Genomic DNA, 21553 nt, shown 5'->3' with positions numbered 1-21553 from the left:
TAACACACAGTGGGACTCCATGTGACCTTCAGTGTGCCTCCATCCTGCTCTGTTCTTTGGGAAGAAAGAACTAAGACCTTATAGAAGCCCCACAGCTGCTATTCAGGGCAGAGATGGAGGGGGGGGAGGCAGGGATGGATGATGGCTATTTATTAAGCATTGTATTAAGAGTTTCACTTATATTATCTGATTCAGCCCTCACAATAACCCTGCAACCCCATTTTATAGTAAAATAGGAAGACCCAGAAAGGTGGACTAACTTGTCCAGGTCACACAGAGCTGACATTTGAACTCCAGTCCCCCTGTACCCCCCAGAGGGTCCTCTTTACACCGAGGCTCCCAGGAAAGAATAGTGGGCTTGGAATCACAAGACCCGGATTTTAGCCTTAGCTGAGCCAGGCTAGTTGTGTAACCGTGGGCAAGCTCCGGTGCCACTGCGGTGACATTAAATCCCCCCTCGGGGAGTAGGTGTGAGGCTTAAGGAGGTAACGGCAAGGAAAGCACTCTGAAGACAGTAGAATGGCACAATGTGAAGGGTTAGCAGCAGCACATGGCAACACTGTGCTCCTTAAACCAGCCAGCTGTTCACATACAATTTTGAGCACCATCTGCTATTTTAAAGGCACCCAACTAAGTGCTGTTGGGGGTGCAGATTTGACCTACTGGCCTGGTCTCCTAACTGGCTCCCTCGGACCGCTGAAAAGCAGGTAATAGCCCTGGCCAGTGTGGCTCAGTTGTTTGGGCGTCATTCCATGTACCCAGAGGTCACCAGTCCGATTCCCAGTCAGAGCACATGCCCAGGTGCGGGCTTGATCCCCAGTAGGGGCATGCAGGAGGCAGCCCACGGGTGCTCTCCCCTCCCTTCCTCTCTCTGTAAAATCAATAAAAACACAGTTTAAAGAAACAGAAACACGGGTAATAATGTGAAGCGCTCCTAATAGTGGGCTCTAGTCTGGCTTCCACCCTGTCTCTCCCTGAAACAGTGTTCTCTCAGCCATGTTCCACAGACGGACTCCTGGCTCCATCCACTGGCCACTTTTCAGTGTTCATCTTCTAAGACCTCCCAGACTGCACCGGGGGTAGTGAAGTGAATCTGCGTTTGGAGTCAGGCTGCTTGAGTTTCCATCCGGCTTCTTTTCGCCACCTGACCTTGAGTCAGCTGGTTAATCTTTGTTCGCCAGTTTCCTCACCGATAACAGGGGAAATAATTCTCACCTTAAAAGGTTGTTATGCGGATTGAATTTGATCAGTGCCGAGCCATAGTTAGGATTTAATAGATGTTAGCAGTTGTCATTAGTGTCTGTGTCACTAAAATATCTGAGGATATTTTTTCCATTGACAGAGGATAGAAACCGATCGGCTGCCTCCTGCACGCCCCCTACTGGAGATTGAGCCCGAAACCCGGGCATGTGCCCTGACTGGGAATCGAGCAGGTGAACTCCTGGTTCACGGGTTGATGCCCAAACACTGAGCCACACTGGCCAGGCTTTACCATTGATTTGTAGAGAGACTGGAAGGGAGGGAGGGAGAGTGGGGGGAGAGAGAGAGAAACATTGATGTGAGAGACACACATTGATTGGTTGACTTCCCCCTGTGCCCCCGACCAGGCCGGGGACTGGGGATCAAATCTACAACCCAGGTTCATGCCCTTGAATGGCAATCAAACCCACGATCCCTCGGTGCTTAGGCCAAGGCTCTAACCACTGGGATACCGGCCAGGGCTCTTTGTCACTCTTGATACAGCCTCTTTTCTTGGCTTTCATGTCATTCCACACTCTCCTGATTTTCCCCCCACTTCTCTGGTCATTCTGGTTTGCGTATCCTCCTCTGTCTAGCTGTGAGATGCTGCCATTTCCCCAGGCTTCTGTTGTCCTCCCCACACTGATAAACCCCAAAATTAGTATCTTCAGTCCGGACCTTTCCACTGATCTCTAGACCTATTTTTCCTGTCATCTTTACATACCTAGTTGAATGTCTTGCAGGCATCTCAGACCCAGCTAGGCTTTCAGTCTTCCTGGCAAAATGACTCTCTCATTGTAGCCTGTCCCGTTGAATAGAGATACCACCATCCGCTCACTACCCGAGCCGGGACCTGGGAATCTTTCTGATACCTCTTCTCTCTCATTCTCCACATCCAAGCCTGTCAGTTTTATCTCCAGATTATATGTTTGAGTGCGTCCACTTCTTTTTATTTTTTAATATATTTTATTGATTTTTTAAAGAGAGGAAGGGAGAGGGATAGAGAATTAGAAACATCAATGGGAGAGAAACATCGATCAGCTGCCTCTTGCACACTCCCTACTGGGGATGTGCCCGCAACCAAGGTACATGCCCTTGACTGGAATCGAATCTGGGACCCTTCAGTCCGCAGGCCGACGCTCCATCCACTGAGCCAAACCAGCTAGGGCTGCGTCCACTTCTTTCCATTTCTCCTTCCACCCCCTGTTCCAGGCTACCATCATCTTACATGTAGAACTACAATAGCCTTGTAACTGTCCACAGTCACTCTGCACCCCCACTCCATTCCCCACAGAGAGGCAGCCAGAATGAGTGATCTTTAAAGAAAATATCTGAGCCCATCACACTATGTCGTCTCTCTGTCCTTGTACACTTCCACAACTTTCCAGCGTTCTTGGGTAAAGACCAAAGTCCTTAATGTGGCCTACGGAGCCCCCACCCCCCTATCTCACCCCTCACCCACCCGCCATGGTCTGGCCTCTCCCCACTGCCTCCTGCTCTCTCTGCTTCAGCCTCACTGCTCTTCTTCACAGGATCCAGTACTCACCCTCCTTCCTTCTGATGAGACCTTTGTTCCTGCTGTTCCCTCTGCTTGGAATGCTCCCTCCCCTTTCTGGCCTAATGAACTCCTGCCCATTCTTCAGATCTTTACCTGGATATCTCAGGGAAATAGTTACAGAATAAGTCATGGTCCCTGTCTTATGCTTTCATAAGGAGCTTCTCTTTGAAGCTGCTTTTTGCGGTTTCAATTTCACGTTTATTCGATCATCTCCTTAATGACATCCTGAGACTGAGAATACTCTGCAAGCGTACCTTGGTCAGGGACCAGGGGGATTTCTGCCCCTCGTTGTGTCACCACCGAGCGCACTGTTGGATGAATTGCCAGGGTGGCCAAGAGCTATGATGTAAGAGAGGCCTTTCCCTGCCCTTCCCCTCCCCCGCTGTCCTTTCTTTCGCAGTCACCACGGGGCAATTACTGTAAACGGCATGGAGGACTTGGTTCCCGACATTGGGTTGTTTTGGAAAATTCCTTGTAAGTGTTGAAGTGAGAAGTTATAAAGATTTGTCTCCTGTCCCCAAAGGAGTCAGAAAGTCTCCTGGCCAGCAGCACTTCTCTCAGGTACAGTCCAGACAAGAGCCAACCCTGGAGGGAGAGAGACAGTAGAAGGAAGGAGTTCAGCTACTCTAGCCCAATCTAATTGTGAATTGCTCTGAAATGTGACAAGTCTCGTTGCTAATAGTAAGTGTTTTTGTTTGTTTTTTACATTTTAGACATCTTTGAAGGATGGCATTAGCTAAAGATGCCCAGTAGGTAGAGAGTGGAGGAAACGGGATACTTACCAAGTGTCTTTTACCAAAATGTGACTTATGGTGCGGAACGGGTGGATAGGTTGATGATTCCACAAGAACTTGGAAATGGAAGTTTGTCCTCTGGGACTAAACTAGTTGGAGATCCATGTTAGGAGAGCAGTAATGTGTGGTAGATAAGAGCACAGACTCTACTTTGGTTCAAATCCTGGCTCTGCCATGTCTTAGCTGTGCACCTTGGGCAAGTTACTCACCCTTTCTGTGCTTCATTTTCTCATCTATGAAATGGAGGTACTGACCTACTCCCTAGTTCCTAGTGTTATTGCAAGGGGTCAATGAGCCTTGTACAGAGTGAGCACTCATGAGTGTCAGCCATTTCTTATTAGCGGAGCCAAATGGCTCCCCGGGCTGAACAATATGCGAATTGGTGATTGTTATGCCTCTAAAGAAGTAATGATTTTTCCCCATTAACAATTAGTTTAAAAAAGCCAGTAGAATACGGACTGGCCAGCAGTGAAACAGAAAGTGAAAAGTCAGTGAGGCAAAACTAGTAGTGTGTCCAGATACTGAATCTGGATTTGGTTACCAGAAAGGGGTTCTTTGTTACAAGCAGGGCTGGTTTGGCCGGCTCACTCCTGCCAGCATGAAATTGCTCTCCATGGCTTCTCATTTCCCTTTAAGTCCATGCTCACAGAAGGACCTTCTCATGCTTAACTCAGCTTCCTGGGACTCCTGATAACAGGAAGGGGCTGGAGGTAGTACCTGTATAAGGCATGTGGGTGTTCTGATTTCAAGTGTCAGTTCGTAAGTGGACAGTGGGATTGCCAGATGGTTACGTAGAAGCATCCTAGCATGTCTGCGCCTCTCTGGGTACTGCGAAGGCCTGTTTCTGGACCTATCAGGCCAAAAATGAGGCCTGGCTTCGGGTCCTTCTCCAGGATGACGCTACCCTCTTGGTGGTCAGCCAGTCAGCCTTTCTCTGACCACAACCCCTTCCTCATGGCTACCTTCAGCATTGACATACCGGCGTGGAATATTTTTGCTCACCTCACTCCTTCCTTTTACGGAGGAATCAGTGGAAGCCCAGACAAGCTTTAATGACTTCCCTCAGCTTACACAGCCAGTTTGTTTTCAGACGGGTCGCATTCTCAGGTCTTTTCTGCCAGGCCCGGGCTCTTCTCCGGGCCGTCCGTGGAGATTTGTTAAGGTGTCCAAGGCATTTTACCCCCCGGGACAGCCAGGAGAAGACCATCGATGCAAACACCGCATTTGACACCGAATGTCGGCTGTTCCATTTTCTAACGTTAGTATCACGGAGCAACAGTGGATGGTTATCTACAAGAGATTACGATCTCATTCTTATGAGCTTACAGCCCACACAGAAAAATCTCAGCTATTAAAATGACCAACTCAGTAGCGATGTGGCCTGAGGACGAAGCCATCGTCTGCTGATAGGAACACTGGCTGGCCAGCAGACCAGTCATGTGGACATGGACACGGCCAAAGATAGACTTGAGAGAGTCAAACGAGCAACTAAAGACCAGCGCTCTCTCTGGTGTTTCAGGCTTAGCCTCCTATTCATTAGGAACCTCTGCTCATGTAAACACCTCTAATAACTTTTCACTGCCTGTGGGCAGCTCTTTGGCCTGTCAGACCCTGCCCTGGGTGCTCCGCCCCTGCTCTCCTCCTCCATCCCAGACTCCTCTCTGGTTATCCCTGCACTGAAGCTTACAGGCCACACCCTATTATGCCCTGTTGCGTTTGTACATGTGGTCCCTTCAGGTTGAAATATTCTTGTCTGGCTGGCGATCATCCTTAGAGTCAACCGGTACATTCCCTCCTCTGTGGAGGAGCCTCCCCACATCTACCCTCACCTCTCCCCAACCAATCAGAGGAGACCCTTTCCTTCATCTTTGTTATTTTCCTCAGACCTCAGAGATAACCCTGTCACTCTTAGAGTATGACATTCTTTAAGTCTGGAGCCCCGTATCCAGTTCATCTTTGTATCCCAGAACTTAGTGGAGGACCTAGAACCCAGTGGGTACTCAGTGTTTGCTGGGCGAATGATGTTTTTGTCGAATGACCATCTTTCTCTTTGGACACTTGGGTCAAGCCCTTCTGGTGTGCATCATCACCATCTCTTTGCTCTGTAGCATTCTCCCAGGCAAGAGCTTTTCTTTGGAAGTGGGGGCATGGAATAAGACTTCTGTCTGTAAGTGTCATTTCTGAAGTCTAAAATTGTCCAAGCCTTGCCCTAGCTAGTTTGGCTCAGTGGACAGAGTGTCGGCCTGTGGACTGAAGGGTCCCAGGTTCAATTCTGGTCAAGGGCACATGCCCAGGTTGCGGGCTCGATCCCCAGTAGGGGACATGATTCTCTCTCCTCATTGATGTTTCTGTCTCCCTCTCCCTCTCCCTCTCCCTCTCTGAAATCAATAAAAATACATTTTAAGAAAAGGAAAAGAAAAGAAAAATGGTCAGTAAATGGAGGTGGCAATGCTCACCTTTCAGGATTCAGAAGCTACAGTGTCTCCGGGAGCTCCCTTCCCTGGTCGGAGTCCTCCCAGCCAATAGCAGGCTCCAGGTGGACATCGTTCCTTGGGTCGCACCTTACCTGACCAGAGCCTTCTTCGGAGGAGAAGTTGGGGTTATTTATTAACCACTCCTCCCCAGAATGCTCGTGCCGGGCTGCTGGCCTCTCATAGATGCCTTCAAGCCCTGCATCTTAGCTGGTTCAGCCCTGCGTCTTAGCTGGTTCTGAGGAGTCAGTTTGCTTGGCTTCTAGCCAGGTTCCCAACTTGTGAAATGTGCAGGAGATTAACACCTTTCCTGCCATCTTATCCTGTCCTTAACTGCCCATCCAAGCATCCCTGCGGATGCCTCTGGCGGCAGTGTGTAACTGCTGAATCCCCTGCCAGCTGTTCTGGGGACCTAGAAGAGCAGCTTCCCATGCAGGACCCGTATCCAAGGGCAACAGGGGGAAGTGCTTCCTCCAGAGCAACCTTTCACCTTCCAGTTCAGGGTGGCTGGGGCCCTTGGAAGTTGGCCCTGAGGAACCACAACACACTTGGGTCTGAATGGCCAGCCACTGTCACATCTGGTCCTTCAGGGGTTCCTCCTGAAGCCTGGGTTTACGGGAGGCAAATGGGTCCCACTTAGGCGGGGCTTCTGCTTCAACTCAAAACATAAGAGATGTGGCTGCCCCTCTTTAGGGGGAGGCAGTTTCTGTGGCCTTGAGACGACCTCTCACTGGTTACCCACCCACCCACCCACTGAGTCCTTTGTGCGGGGAGTGGGGGGAGCAGAGAACGCCTGCAGCCTCCTGCTCACATTCCTAGACACCGACTCACTGCGCCCCGCCACCGCTGGAACAGCAGAGCTGTGTGAAATGTCAGGAGGAGTTATGCTCATGGGCTCCCTGGCCCCTGTCTCTTTGTGGCTTGCATTTTCTTCCATCTGCATTCTGTTCATCAGATGAGAAATCAGAGGGTGCAATTAGAAGACCATTTGCTAGTTCCAAACTTAATTTGGGGCCCCCTTCTTGCCTGATAGAATTACAGGGGAACGGAATTGATCTTTTGGTGAGAAATAGTGAGCTCTGTGGCTGGGAGAAAGAGCTCCCAGCTCTCCAGCTGTGCAGCCCTTTCAGCGTCCTGTGCGCTGTTCCCCCCCTTTCGCGCTGCCCCACCTCTTCTCGTGTGTGGGCCCCCAGGCCAGGATCTTGAACCCCTCAGGGCCAGCTCAAGGAGTTTGAACTCAACTTCAGACACAAGGAAAAGGGGAGCCCTCTGTGACCTCAGAGGGCTGAAAAACGTGGAAGCTGGAAGCTATTTAGAGACCTAGCCACGGCCCAGACAGCGACAGCGACTTGCTGAAGGCCACATGGCTAGCCCATAGTGGTGGTAACAATGGTCTTAATGATATTAGCAGCGAACATTTATCAACCCTTAATGCGTTCCAGACTGCGTGCCAAGGGCTTACGTGCAGTGCATTGTCGTATTCAAACCCAGACAGTCTGGCTCTGGGCCCAGGCTGGGCTCCAGCCTAGCAACGGTAGAGTTCAATATAGATAGCCCGGGTTCAAATCCTGGCCTCCCCTCTCACTCACACAGCTGGGTGACCTCAGGCAAGCAGTTTAAACTCTCTGTGCTTCACTCCTTCCTCTAAAAAGGGGAGTCTCCAAGCTGCTGACTAGTGCAGGTTAACGTTCATGTGTGTTAGTGCTGCGAGCCGTGTGTGGTGTAGGGTGAGCGCCTGTCCGGTGCTCGCTTCCTCTGCAGCTGAAGTGCGATGTCTGTGTGACAGTAGGTAGATGTGGTGAGTCCGGGACAAATGCCAACGCTGGTCTTTACTATTAAAGACAATAAACAGCCCTGGCTGGTTCGGCTCAGTGGATAGAGCGTCAGCCTGCAGACTGAAGGGTCCCAGGTTTGATTCTGGTCAAGGGCATGCACTCTAGGAGAGTCTAAAAAAAAAAAAAGACAATAAACAGAGTGGTTGAGTGCATTGGCTCTGGAGCACAGATCGGCAAATTGTAGCCCTGCTGACTGTTTTTGTACATCCTGTGATTTTCACATTTTTAAAATGGTTGGGGGGAGCAAAAGAATACTTCATAGCACATGAAATTCAGATGTCAGTGTCCACAAATAAAGTTTTATTGGAACACATCCACTTGTTTATGTTTCCTATATGGCCACTTTTGTGCGGCAGTGACAGACTTGAGTAGCTGTGACAGGGTCTGTATTTGTGTAGGCCTGCAAAGCCTAAAATATTTGCTCTCTGGCCTGTTAGAGAAAAAGTGTCCTGACCCCTGTTCTAGGACCACACTTACTAGGTTTGAAGCCCAGCTTCACCACTTACCAGTAGTTTGTCTTCAGGCTAGTGACATAACCTTCAGAACCTGTTTCCTCATCTCTTAAATGGGGATAATAACATCTACCCCATACATTGACAACTTAAGTATGATAGACAGCAGATGCAGTCCTGGACAAGCTTGTGCAGTTGTCTTTGTGGGGGAGGGGGTCTGCGGGGCCTAATAGATAAGGTGTCTGATTCTGAATCAGAAGATTGAGGGTTCAAGTCCCTTCATAGTTGCTCCTAGGCATGTTTTTTTTTCTCCCTCTGCTTAACACATTGTTTGCAGGTAGTTTTTATAGCGCAAGGGCCATTTTTGCAGTTGAATAGATTACCTACCATTATATCTGGAAGTACATACATAATTCACCATTGTATGTGTTAGAGACCCAAATTTTGTCCTTTGGAACTCGTATATCTGCATGTTAGCATCCTTTTAGAGCAATAAAAAAGTATAAAAATAAACGTATTTATACGTTACCCGCATTCTACCGCTAGTCTATAAAAAACATATTAATACGTGTCCTGCGCTCTACTACCAGTCAACGTAAAATGTATAAATACGTTTCCTGCATACAATGTGTTAAAATTTTCCCCTCTTGGGACTATGCCCCGCTCGGGCCTGTTACCTTCTGGCTGTGCCAGCCACCCACCTTCCCATACCTCAGACATAGCCCTGTGACTGCAACCAGGGTGACCCCAAGGGCACTGCAGGACCAACAGGGGCCAGACTCAAGGAAGACTGTGCACCTTGAAGCCACTGTCCCTGAGTCCTGAGAACCCACTGGGAATCAGCTACATCAACTAGAGTTCAGACAAAAAGAACTGTGATGGACAAGAGAACTGACAGACAAGGTGTTGGACTGGGATAGGGTAGAGGAGTTGCCCAGGAGGGTCAAAGGACAGGTGCATTTTAAAATATAAATATTGTGGTGAAAATGGTTTGGAAATAGTGGTGATGGTTGCACAATATTATGAATGTCACTGATGCCACCAGGTTATACATTAAAAATGGTTATAATGCCAAATGTAACATATATATATATATATATATATATATATATATATATACCGCCATAAAAATATTTTGAAAAATAGATTCAGAGACTGTAACACAGGACCTGTACCACGTATTAAGTGCTCAATACGTGGTAGCTTATAACAGGGTGCAAACACTATCTTATCACATTCATTGTTGTCCCTGTGCCCAATCAGTAGTGGAATGGGAAGAGGCTCCTTTGTAATCCAGTCACCACCACCTTTGCCACACACTTTCCTGTCACGGTGACAGGGTGACTCAGTGGAGAGGAGTCTGCGCCCGGTGGGAGAGGGCTGGTGTCATTCCCTCAAGTTCAACCACGAGGTCTGGCCGTGCCCTAGTCCTCTCCAGCAGCCCTGCCTTTTTTCTCCATCGTCCTATCGGCAGGGGAGAAAGGGCTTTTCCAGTGGTAGGCTCTGGATTGGGCATCCCTGGGGCTTCAGGCAAGCCTCCACTCCAGATACCGAGGCCCATCATCCCCGCAGTTTGAGAGGCCTGGTTACCATGGACACAAAGAAGCACCGCTGCCCACTACGGCCGACGGATGGCATTCTGGGAACGAGCAAATGAATGAGAGAGTGGGGACAGGTGACTTGGGCTCTCGTCCCCGTGCTCGCTCCTACTTGCAGAAGGGCGTGGAGGGAGATGTTTCCGGGGCTGAGGGCCCTGGCTCCGGAGTCACGTGGGCCTACACTGAAATCCCAGCCCCGCCGCTGACTGGCTTTTCTGGCCTTAGGAAAACTTTCCCTGTTTCTAAAGTGGAGGTCATTGCCACCTCAGAGAAATAGGAGCGTGCTTATGCAGCACTTGCCACATGGAGCAACGTCAAGTGTCAGTTACCACCCGGCCCTGTTTCCTCATCCTCGGTGCAGATCTTCCCAGAAGAGGAGTGGCAGCCCCCGCTGGCCAGTTCTGGGAGTTGTCCCCAGGCCAGGCAGTGGGAAGGGATGAATGGGGAGCCTAGTGCCAGGACCAAGGCGATGCCAGAACCCAGAGGGCATCTCTCCGGACCTGTGTCTCCGGCCAGAGAGCCCAGCCCCCCTTCTGGGGGCGTGGCTTGGCCTGGAACTGGTATTCTGGGCTTTTTCTGCACCTCCGAGCCACGATACCATCCTTTGGGCGGCTTCTCAGGCTGGGGAAACGTGGGGGCTGATGTGCGCACCCTCTCTCCTGCCCTGCCCTGCCCCCGAGCTCGGGGATGGACGCTCAGCCGGCCCTGGTTATTGTCTGCAGCGGCGCCTGCCTACAGCCTCCCTTCAGCCCAGCTCCACCCCTTGCCTGCAAGGTCTGTTTCCTAATAGCTGCTCCAACCACACACCTCGGTTCCGCGAGGAGCCCCTCCTCTTCCTCCCTCCCTCCCTCATCAGGGGTGGGGCCGAGGGGGAAAGCTAACTTGACAGCAGCGCCTCTTTCTTAGCTAGTCACCGGCCCGGCCCCAGAATGCCTGTGTGTGTGTAGCCTCCGCAGAGAGGTGGTCCTCCTGGAGTCCGAGGGGCCGCCGGAGCTGCTGAGAACTGGGCGGGGGCAGGGGGGGGACCGTCCCTGCCATGAGCCCCTTCGGGAGTCTGCAGGAGGCAAGAGCCCTCACGCCTCTTCAGCTGCTCCAGAGGGAGAGGTGAGCGCTGGGCAGCCAGCCCGCAGCCAGAGGTGCCGGGAGCCCCGGGCCTGTCATGGTGGCCGACTGCAGCCGGCCTGAGGCGCTCCCAGACGGGTTTGCAGCTGAGCTTGTTTGTCTGGTGTGGGAAGAAGATGGGGAGTTACTTGTCCATCTCGGCTTACTTCACCTCCAGAGACCCCTTTCGGTGAGTTGAGCTCTGAGTCCCTCCCTCCCCATCTCCTTTTCTGCCCCCACCCCCGCCCCCCTGGTCCTGAAGGGAGGGCAGAGTCCTCCCTGAATCTGCTGCTCCGATTTCGCTCCTCCTCTGACCATCGGTTCTGTCAGGCAGAAGCCAGTCGAATCTGTTCTGGCAACGGCGAGGTGAGGGATCTGCCCAGAAAGAAGCTCCTGGGGAACGTGGGCCCTCCTTCCCTCCCATACACACCTCGAGCAGCTTCCAGAAGATGCTGCTGACTTGCCTGCGCTCGGTGCTACTGCTTCCGGGGAAGAGCCCCAACAGGGTGCTGTTCTCCCAGCTCGCATGTTACCTGCAGGCTGTGCTGCCTGCCCAGGAATTTGTCCCAACAAGCAGGATGGACAGGTTTTGCCAAAACCATGGAAGCTGACAGGATCTGGGTGTGGGCAGCCTGGTATACAGCAGGCATTCTTAATGGCAAGCACATTTGCCTCTGGCCTTGAAGGGCTCCTGAGCTCCCAGGTGAATACAGTTGCTAGGGAAAGGCCTGGGAAAGTTCTTCCCAGACAGGGACAATTGGCTTTGGAATGTTCCCGAGCTGCAAGAGCAGCCCCCGCGCATGCCGGTCTCGGGTCTCGGGCCTGAGTACCTCTGGGGCCCTCTGTCCGTGGAGCTCCTGGGAGGGGAGGGAAGTGTAGAAACTTTCTCACTACCTCACATCTGCCTTTCTTTGCTCTCCGCCCCACCCCACCTCCAACAGAAACTCCCCAGAGGGTTAGTGGCCCTCAGGGTCCCTCCTTGAATGGAGTCATTCCTGGCTGGGGTGGGGCTTGTTTTCATTCGCTGGGAGCAGCCTGTTGTTCCCCGGGCTGCCTCCCCCTCACCAGTGGTCCTGGTCCACTTCTCCCTTCTGGCTTCCCCAGCCCAGCCTCATGCCCAGACCTCGGTGCTAGGATACTAGTCAGGTGGCCAGGCTCTGGGCAGAAAAGCAGAACACCATGTGGTTTCACGGAACTACTGGACCCTGGTAAAGTGGTGGGAAACCTCTGGATTTGGGGCGGGTGGGAGGGGGGGGGGCAGGGGCTGGTCCTCAGTGCTGACTCTTCCAGGCATCCTGCTAGGCACTTTATTGTTTGATCTCTCAATGGCCTAAAGCAAGACATTATGCAGCCCCATTTCTCAGATGAGACAAGGTTTCAACTGTTAACATGTGGAGTCTCCCTGGCCAGCCTTTCCATCTTCCTCCGTTTTTCACATCATCTGAAGGCTGGTACCTCCCCCAGGGGTGCTCTAGGTTTGCTTTCCTCTCCCAGCAAAGAGGATAGAGAGCTTGCCTGGCATATCAAAGGGATGCAGAGATTCTTTTCTTAAGAGCAGATGGGGCCCTAGCCGGTTTGGCTCAGTGGATAGAGTGCTGCAGACCCAAGGGTCCTGGGTTTGATTCCGGTCAAGGGCACATACCTAAGTTGCAGGCTCCTCCCCGCCCCGATCCTGGTCGGGGCTCGGGCAAGAGGCAACCAATCGAGGTGTCTCTCTCACATCGATGTTTCTCTCTGTCTCTTCCTCTCTCTTCAACTCTCTCTAAAAATCAATGGAAAAATATCCACGGGTGAGAATCAAAAAAAAAAAAAGCAGATGGGAATTGATCTTGAGTTTAGAGGCAGGTTTTACCAGGTGGAGTCAGGGTGCCAAGTGTTTGAAGTAGCCTCTAGTTTAAGCCGGGACCTCATTAATCCCTTTTACTCCTAATCCTGGACAGGCACTTTGAGGGAGGAGTTGTCCCCTTAGGAGCCAGGCTGCTGGGCCCTTTTTAATCTCTTGGGGGTAGGACCACATTTCTCAGGAGCTAGAGCAGATAATGAACTCACAACCTGGACCTCTGAGGGCCAGGCTGCTGATGCTGCCCTGGTCTTCCTGTCCTTTGTCCCTGACAACCCCCACCTCTCCCAGCTCTGTTTGCCCAGCTGGGGGTGGGGATGGGGGGGCTGACTGACTCACTGACTCACTATAGACCCTCTCCCCTCCCCCAAAAGAGAGGCCACATTCCTGAAGCCACTTCCAAAGTGACAGCCAGCACTTTGGGCTCTGTGCCCCACAGGAGGGACCACCCAGACCCTCCGCTCTCCCAGGTATCAGTCACCAGAAAGCCGCTCCCACCATCAGCCCCCTCCTTCCTTACAGGGTGTCTGCAAGGGCCGATCCCTGACCAGGTCCCTGTGCGTTCCCGGGGCCTCAGTTTTCTCCTTTGCAGAGCATAGGGGGGCTCCCTCCACTTCCTAGGCTTCTGATCATGACCCTTGCCAGATTCCCCGGAACAAATAAATGTCCTTGACCCTTGACCCCAGGCCTCTGGGGGAGTACAGAGTCTGCAGGACTTCTGAGGCTGTGGTCGCAAGGAAAATGATGAAACCAGATTCCACGGAGACATGATGAGGGGTGACAGCATCAAGGAGGGGGAGAGGGAGCCGGGAATGAAGAGCGTAATTTCTGCGCCCGGGCAGGTGGTGCTGGGCCGAGTGCACCGTCTTCCCTGCCAGTGCCACTGCTGTCAGGGGTGAGGTGCAGTGACACGTGGGCTCCCAACAAGAAAACACCTCAAATTGGAATTTACAAAAGAGGTAAATTAAGGAGTGACTTTTATCTAATATATTTAGAGGAAATATATATATATATTTCCGAGAGGAAGAGAGAGGGGGAGAGACAGATAGAAACATCAATGATGAGAGAGAATCATGGATTGGCTGTTCCTACATGCCCCCTACTGGGAGTCGAGCCCACAACCCAGGCATTACCCTGACCTGAATTGAACCATGACCTCCTGGTTCATAGATCAATGCTCAACCACTGAGCAACACTGGCCAGGCCCCAGGATATTTTCCCCCCTTGATTCAGGGAGAGGGAGGGAGGGAGGGCGAAAGGGAGACATTGATGTGAGACATGGGAGGGCTTGTTCTATAGCCTGTGTACATCCAGTGTAATAATGACTGTTTGGTTCCATTACCACATGAGGTTGAAAATGTACCTGCAAACATTTGGCCTGAATAAGTTGCTTGTGAGTGAGGACTGGGTCTATCATATTTCTCTTGGCATCTCCCAGCGTAGTCACTTGCCTGTTTGGTCTTGCACATCCAAGATGCACAGTAACTATTTCCTAATTGATAGGAACTGATTAGAATCTATCGATTTTCTAATTGACTGGATAAATAATTCATTTTAGGATCTTCTCAACTCACAAAAATCTGGTTCTGGGCCAAGAAGCAGGTCCATATTGCTTGGGCATGAGAGGAAAAGGGATCTGTCTCCGTTCACCCTTGGTGTTCTCAAATTAAAAAGGGGTCCAGCCTGGCCGGTGCAGGTCAGTTGGCTGAGCGAAGGTTTCATTCCTGGTCAGGGGGCTTGATCCCCAGTAGAGGGTGTGCAGGAGGCAGCTGATTGGTGTTTCTCTCCCTCTCTCTCTCTAAAATCAAGAAAAATATATTAAAAAGAAAAAGAAAGAAATAAAGAAAGGCCTGGCCATGTGACTAAGTGGTTAGAGCATCACCCTGTGCACCAAAGGGTCATGGGTTTAATTCCCGGTCAAGGGCATGTACCTGGGTTGCAGGTTTGATCCCCGGCCCTGGTTGGGGCATATGCGGAGGCAACGAATGGATGTCTCTCTCACATCCATGTTTCTCTCCCCGCTTCCCTTCCTCCCTTCTACTCTCTAAAAATCAATGGGAAAAAATATCCTCAAATGAGGATTAACCCCCCAAAAAAGGAGAGTGGTAGGGAAATGAACACTTGTATCTGCTATGGGCCAGGCATCATGTTAGGCATTTGTCCGTCATAATGTAATTCTCATAACCCCATGAGATTGTATCATCACCAGTGTACAGAGGAGGAAACTGAGGCTCAGTCATGAAGTAACTGGCTTTAGGTGCCACACAGTAAATGGCAAAGAAGGAACATGGACCCGTGGACCTTAAGAGTGATTTGTGAGAACCTGAACTGGTTATCTTTTTTTGAAATCTGTGAAATTTGCATCAGTTTCCCGCTGATGCAGAATACCTCAGTTTGGGTCTGAGCTGCCCGCTGAGCTGGCTGCCAGGGTTTGGTTCGCTGGGTGGCTGCCAGGCCTCTGTGGTGCTTTGGAAGAGGCGCTGCGAGGTCGTCCTCCGTGCGTGGGGGCCTCTCGGTGCTCTCCCCTGGCCGGAGGGTTTCCGCCCATTCACTCTGGCTGCTCAGAAGAGTGCAGTGACCATGCTTGGCCCTGGCTGCAGGGTACCCCACCTCCAAGCTGGGTGCCCTGGGGCCTGCAGCCAGGGCAGATTTTCACTTTCTCTTGAAACTTTCAAAAAACACCTTGGCTTTGGGAAAGACACATTGTGGCCACGTGGCGGTTTCTGAGAATCTGAGGTGGGATTTTTGTTTTTTTTGTTTTTTTGTGGGTTTGTTGTGTGTGTGTGTTTTTTAGTAGCACCTTACATTTCCAGAGTGTGTTTTGGGTTCTTTTCTTAAAAGGGCAGAGGCTGCTGGGGACCATAATGCTGTAGACTAAGCGAAGGAGGAGAGTCGTGCCATGTGACATGATCACGGGGACTCAAGGAAAAGCCTCATGAAGTGTTAACACTGAAGGGACTTGAGTTCTCAGGGCCCCAGCCTCTTATTTTCACAGACACGGAGCCTGAGGCCCTGCCTGGTAGCTGTGCTGCCTCATGGGGGATGTAGTCCGGTGGACATGGCCTCAGAGCCAACACATAGGTTCAGACTCCCGCCCCATCAAGTATCAGGGGACGTGTGGAAGTGTCCTGATTGTTTTTCAGCCTTCCACTCTGTAACACAGGGATAATCCTATCTCCTTGCAGGGTGTGGTGGTCAGGATTAGAGATAATCTGAGTGTATAAGTGAGGCACCTCCTAGAGGGCCTGAAATATGGCTGGCGCTCAAGTAACAGTAACAGGAGCTGTTGTGAATCATCAAAGCTAGGACGGCAAGTCTACAGTGGCCACTCCTCCAGTGGCCCAAGAAGCCATTGTGTTCTGTTCTGCAGCGAAACAGCCTGGGGACCCACAGGCCTCCTGTCAGCTGTTCACCTCCCTGTTCTTCAGAGACACCTGCGGCGACCCGACCCACGTTGGCCACGCTGCTGGCGGTGCCTCTCAGAGGCACAGATGTGTGCCTTGGTGATGTCGTTCCCCAGCCAGGTGTTCTTCCCCAGCAGGCTGGCATGTCTCTCCCCTGCATGCCTGCACTCGTTTCCCTCACGGCTCCCTCTCCTGGGCCTGGCCGGGGCACTTGCAGCAAACAAAAGCAGGATATTGGCAATGGAAGGGAGGACGTGTTCTGGTGCTCCCGTGCCCTGCAGCACACATGCCATTACAAGGACGTAACAGGGCCTAGGCGTGCAGCTGGGTGCAAATACGTCTGCGCTGGCTTTTCTCCACGAAAGCCACGAGACGGGCAGGACCTGGTGGCCATGAGCCACAGAACCGCTGCGCTCCCACCTGGTCCGATGATGGGTCTCGCCACTCCCACTGTTTCCAGCATAAAAACCTTTGCTAAGGGCTTACTGACTGTCTCAAGCCCTTTGCTGGGCGCTGAGTCTACCAAGGTAAAATGGGACACTGTTCCCATCTTCAGGGAGCTCACAGTCTCGTAAAGAAAGACAGGTGCCCAGAAGGTGGGAGGCAAGAAGGAAGCCCCTCCTTCTAATGCAAGCCCTCTGCTGGGCACCTCATGGTCATGCAGAACCTCATTTAATCCTACCCTGAAGGTAGGTCGTGATGTTACCATGTCACAAACGAGAAGTGAAGCAGCTAGCCCAAGATCAGTTAGGTCAGCGGTTCTCAACCTGTGGGTCGCGACCCCTTGGGGGGTCGAACGACCCTTTCACAGGGGTCGCCTAAGACCATCGGAAAACACATACAATTACATATTGTTTTTGTGATTAATCACTATGCTTTAATTATGTTCAATTTGTAACAATGAAATTGGGGGTCACTACAACATGAGGAACTGTATTAAAGGGTCATGGCATTAGGCAGGTTGAGAACCACTGAGTTAGGTGGTCAGCGGTGGTACTGAGGTTTAAACCTTGGGTCATCCAGGGGAAGACATACATGCACAGAATCGAGGGGATCTGTGGTGTAGTCTACATTTTACAGGTGGGGAAACTTAACCTAGAGAGGGAAAGGGGCTTGTCCAAGAGTATGTAGCACCGAAGCTCTTGAACCCGGGTCTGCCGATCCAGAGTTCATCCACGGTGCCTTCTACGGAGAGGAGTGTGAGCTGCATCCCCAGAAAGGGGTCTTCCCCTTGACCCCTTATAAAGCCTGGTTTTCAGTGCACCATCCTAGGCACTTCATACCCGTACTCTTGATGCCATACTAAGCTCCCAACACCCTGAAATTCAGCATGATAGGACGAGCAGGAAATGCTACGGGATGGGGGTGGCTGATGGCAGAAGCCATCAGTGTGGGCTGAGTACCTAGGGGAACTGGATCCTCCACAAGGAGGGATTCTCAGGATCCTGCTTCTTAGACCTCCCTCGCTCCACAGACGTCTCCCTTTCCTTCCTTTCTCCAGCTGCTTCAAGTCGTTCCTGTCCCCTTCCTCGACCTCCCGCAGTGCTTAAAAGTAGTAGTGCTCTTTGTGGACTCTCGCCTGGCATTGTGAAAATTGAGTTTTGTTTAGACATTTTCTTTTCCAGCTCATTATACGTTCTTGGAAGGTGGAATGGGACCTTGTCTATTTATCTTTTAGATCTGCAGTGCCTAGCAAATCACTCTAGTAATACACTTGTCTTACCCTTCACAGTGTGCAAAAGGCTTTCCTTCAACATTAACTTACCCAGTGTTCACAGTGGTTCTTTGTAGTTGGATGCCGCTGGTCCCATGTTGTCAATAAGGAAAAATGACTGAGAGTTGTCCAAAGCTATCTCGCTAGTGGCAGTAAGTGGCCAGCAACGTGAGCTACCACTACTGTCCTTTTTCTTTTTTTTTTTTTTTTAAATATATTTTATTGATTTTTTACAGAGAGGAAGGGAGAGAGATAGAGAGTTAGAAACATCGATGAGAGAGAAACATCGATCAGCTGCCTCCTGCACATCTCCTACTGGGGATATGCCCGCAACCCAGGTACATGCCCTTGACCGGAATCGAACCTGGGACCTTTCAGTCCGCAGGCCGATGCTCTATCCACTGAGCCAAACCGGTTTCGGCTACTGTCCTTTTTCATAGTTAACCCTTGCTGAGTCCCTCCTGTACTAGGTCTTTTATATGAGCGACGTGCACTTGGATACATAGGATTTCACTGTCACAGCAGTTTATTTTACGGATGAAGAAACCGGGTCAGAGAAGTGAAATAACCTGCCCAAGATGACATAACTAAAACTAACCCAGGGTCAGGATTCAAACCGAGAGGCAGCGCTTCTGGGAAGCAGGGGTGTGGCCAGTGCCGGTGGTGTGAGGCCTTCACCGGAATGGAGAGTCTGTTAACTAGAAGGAAAGAGCTGGTCTCGGCAGGCCAGGGAGCTCTTCGCGAGGAGGCTCAGAAATGAGGAGGACCTCGTCTGTGCAGACATGGCCTGAGAACACACCTGGCCTGACTGAGGCGGAGCTTCAGGGGACTGGAGGAGAAAGGAGCTACGTACATGGGTCTCATACAGCGCACAGTGCTAATGGAGTTTGTTCCCTGCCCCCCAATATGTTAATTTTGAAATTTTTCAAATACATAGAAAAGTTGAAAGAGCCCTGGCGGGTTTAACTCAGTGGATAGAGTGTCGGCCTGCGGACCAAAGGGTCCCAGGTGCGATTCTGGTCAAGGGCATGTAACTTGGTTGTAGGTTCCTCCCCTGCCCTGACCCTGGTTGGGGCACGTGCAGGAGGCAACCAATTGACGTGCTTCTCTCACATTGCTATTTCTCTCTAACTTTCCCTCTTCCACTCTCTCTTAAAAGAAGGAAAAAAAAAATCAATGGAAAAATATCCTCGGGGGAAGATTAAAAAAAAAAAAGAAGAAAAGTTGAAAGGGTAGTTCAAGGATATCCATGTACCCTTCACCTAGATTCATCATTTGTTAACTTTAAGCCACTTTATCTGTCTATACACACCACAGTATTTATTTATTTTTGCTGAACTGTTGAAAAGTAAGTTGTAGTTATCTTGACTTTCACCTGTAATTAATGTGCTTCTTCTAAGAATTCTTCTGTGTAAGCAAAATATTGTTATTATATCTAAGAAAATTGACAGTAAATTCACAATATAATCTAATGTATAGTCCAAATTCATATTTCCTCACTTGTTCCAAAAATGTCACTCAAAGCTGTTTTTTGGTTGTTGTTTTTTTAATCCAAGCTTTAGGCATTGCATTTAGTTGCTATGTGTGTAGGCATTTTTAATCTCTGTAGCCCGTACTCCCCACGGCATTAACTTTTTGGAAGAGTCAAGCCCAGTTGTCTTACCAAGTGATTCACATTTTTGATTGTTTCTTTTTAAAAATAATAATATGGCTTTTAAAATTTATTTTGTTTTAAAGAGAGAGGAAGCAAGAGGGAAAGAGAGATAGAAACACCATTCTTGGTTCATGGGTCGACACTCAATCACTGAGTCACACTGGACAGGCTAATTGTTTCTTTAGCTTAATATTTTGAGGGAAAGAATGCCATATCAGTAATGCTGTTGGTGAAGGCTACATTTTGAAAAGTGGAGGTGAACGAACTTCTTTGGTTACTCGAGATACCTGTCTAGCCCAGAGGTTCTCACCTGGGGCCATGATTAGGCTTCAATCCTTGATATACACGTTTTCCTTGGATGTGCATTTTTTCTGGGAGAGGCTTCTTGGCTCTTAATCAGATTCTCAAAGCGTTTCAAGATCCAGACAGGTTAAGAAACACGGGATCCGAGAAACATGGATTCCAAGAATCCAGGAGAGTCTCCTTATCTTGCCTCCCAGGTGTTCGGAATGCCAGGAGTCCCTCACCAACTGGTACTACGAGAAGGACGGGAAGCTCTACTGCCACAAGGACTACTGGAGGAAATTTGGGGAATTCTGCCATGGGTGCTCTCTGCTGATGACCGGGCCTGTCATGGTGAGTGAGTCCCTCCATCTCTGCTCCTCGTGGCCACCAGAGTCCATTGACCGAGCCTCCAGTTCCCTGTGGTCATTCATCTTCTGGTCTTTCCATCAGCCAAGGCCTCTCTCTTCATTTCATCATCTAACAGGTGTTTGTTGAGCACCTATGAAATAGTGCCAGGTGGGATCCTACCCTCAAAGACTTAACAAGCCAGTGTTGGGTGTGGGTGGGTAGGCAGGCACGGAGGAGACACAACACAATGGGGTGAAAGCATTAAAGGAGAGCATTATAGGTTGAGAGGAGGATACATACACCCAAGCCGTGGCCAGGAAATCAGAAAGGGAGACCCTGGAATGAGCTAGCAGAGAGAGTTCTGCCTCCCCTGCCTGCTCTAAGACAAAGGGCTGTGAGCCTAGTCACCGATTTGCCAGCTCTGTGTTGGAGAAACTGAGCCTTTCTAATGTGGATGATTACTCCTGGGCACTTGGTCTCATGGCTGAGACCAAAACAGTTTTTTGCAATCTCGAAAATGATAGGGGGGCACCAGTCTGGCACTTCCTCCGGAAGCTCTAGGGCAGGAAGTGCAAAGGTACATTCTTGCCGGGATCTGCAAATCCTTGATCGGAGGTCACTCACCCACCTCTGCCCTCAGTCTAGCAACAGCGAGGACTCACTCTCTCTATCTGTCCATCTTTCTCCCCACCTGCTCCCAGGTGGCCGGGGAGTTCAAGTACCACCCAGAGTGCTTTGCCTGTATGAGCTGCAAGGTGATCATCGAGGATGGGGATGCATATGCCCTTGTGCAGCACGCCACCCTCTACTGGTAAGATGTTGGCACTGTGTCTACCTTCCCCTATAAGAATGGCCGAGAGAGGGACGGGCAGCATGAGTTGGGCGGAGACTACTGGGGTATCAGAGCACTGGCTTCCTATCACAGCAGTGTTCTTAGCCTGTTCTGGAAGCTGTGAGCAAGACAATTAGCATCCCTCTAACCTCTGTCCTTACCTACTGTGAGAGTAACGACATTCTGCCCTGCAGCCCTCCCAGAGGGAGAGAATGGCTAGGAAGTCACTCTCAGAGGACCCCAGAGCATTAAAGGCAAAGACCCCTTAGAGCTCACTCCGTCCAACTGTCTCCTTTGATAAAAGAAGTCGGGCTGATGCCCAGAGAGGGGAAGGGGTTGGATTCTCAGTGGGTTGGAGGCAGAGCAAAGAGAACCCAGGCTTCTCATTTCGAGCGGCCAGCGGGATCATGGCAGGGACAGTAATCGTG

The 21553-nt window shown here is 50.7% G+C and overlaps 1 protein-coding gene across 2 annotated transcripts in view; it reads left to right on the top strand.

Moving 5' to 3' along the window:
• LIMK2 (LIM domain kinase 2) overlaps positions 1 to 21553 on the top strand; it is a 54836-nt gene that overhangs the window by 16822 nt on the left and 16461 nt on the right. Inside the window, exons 1-3 of one of the 2 annotated variants that reach the window (XM_036353214.1) lie at positions 10820 to 11238; positions 20161 to 20296; positions 20995 to 21104. In XM_036353214.1, the coding sequence (XP_036209107.1) occupies positions 11186 to 11238; positions 20161 to 20296; positions 20995 to 21104 (299 nt within the window). In that variant the 5' untranslated portion in view covers positions 10820 to 11185. Of the gene's footprint in view, positions 1 to 10819; positions 11239 to 20160; positions 20297 to 20994; positions 21105 to 21553 lie in introns of those variants that run through there. The other variant, XM_036353213.1, reaches the window with a different exon arrangement.

This window comes from Myotis myotis, unplaced genomic scaffold (assembly GCF_014108235.1).
Source record: "Myotis myotis isolate mMyoMyo1 unplaced genomic scaffold, mMyoMyo1.p scaffold_m19_p_20, whole genome shotgun sequence".
In the NCBI taxonomy this organism is placed as follows: domain Eukaryota; kingdom Metazoa; phylum Chordata; class Mammalia; order Chiroptera; family Vespertilionidae; genus Myotis; species Myotis myotis.
This window is presented reverse-complemented; position numbering and strand designations above follow the sequence as displayed.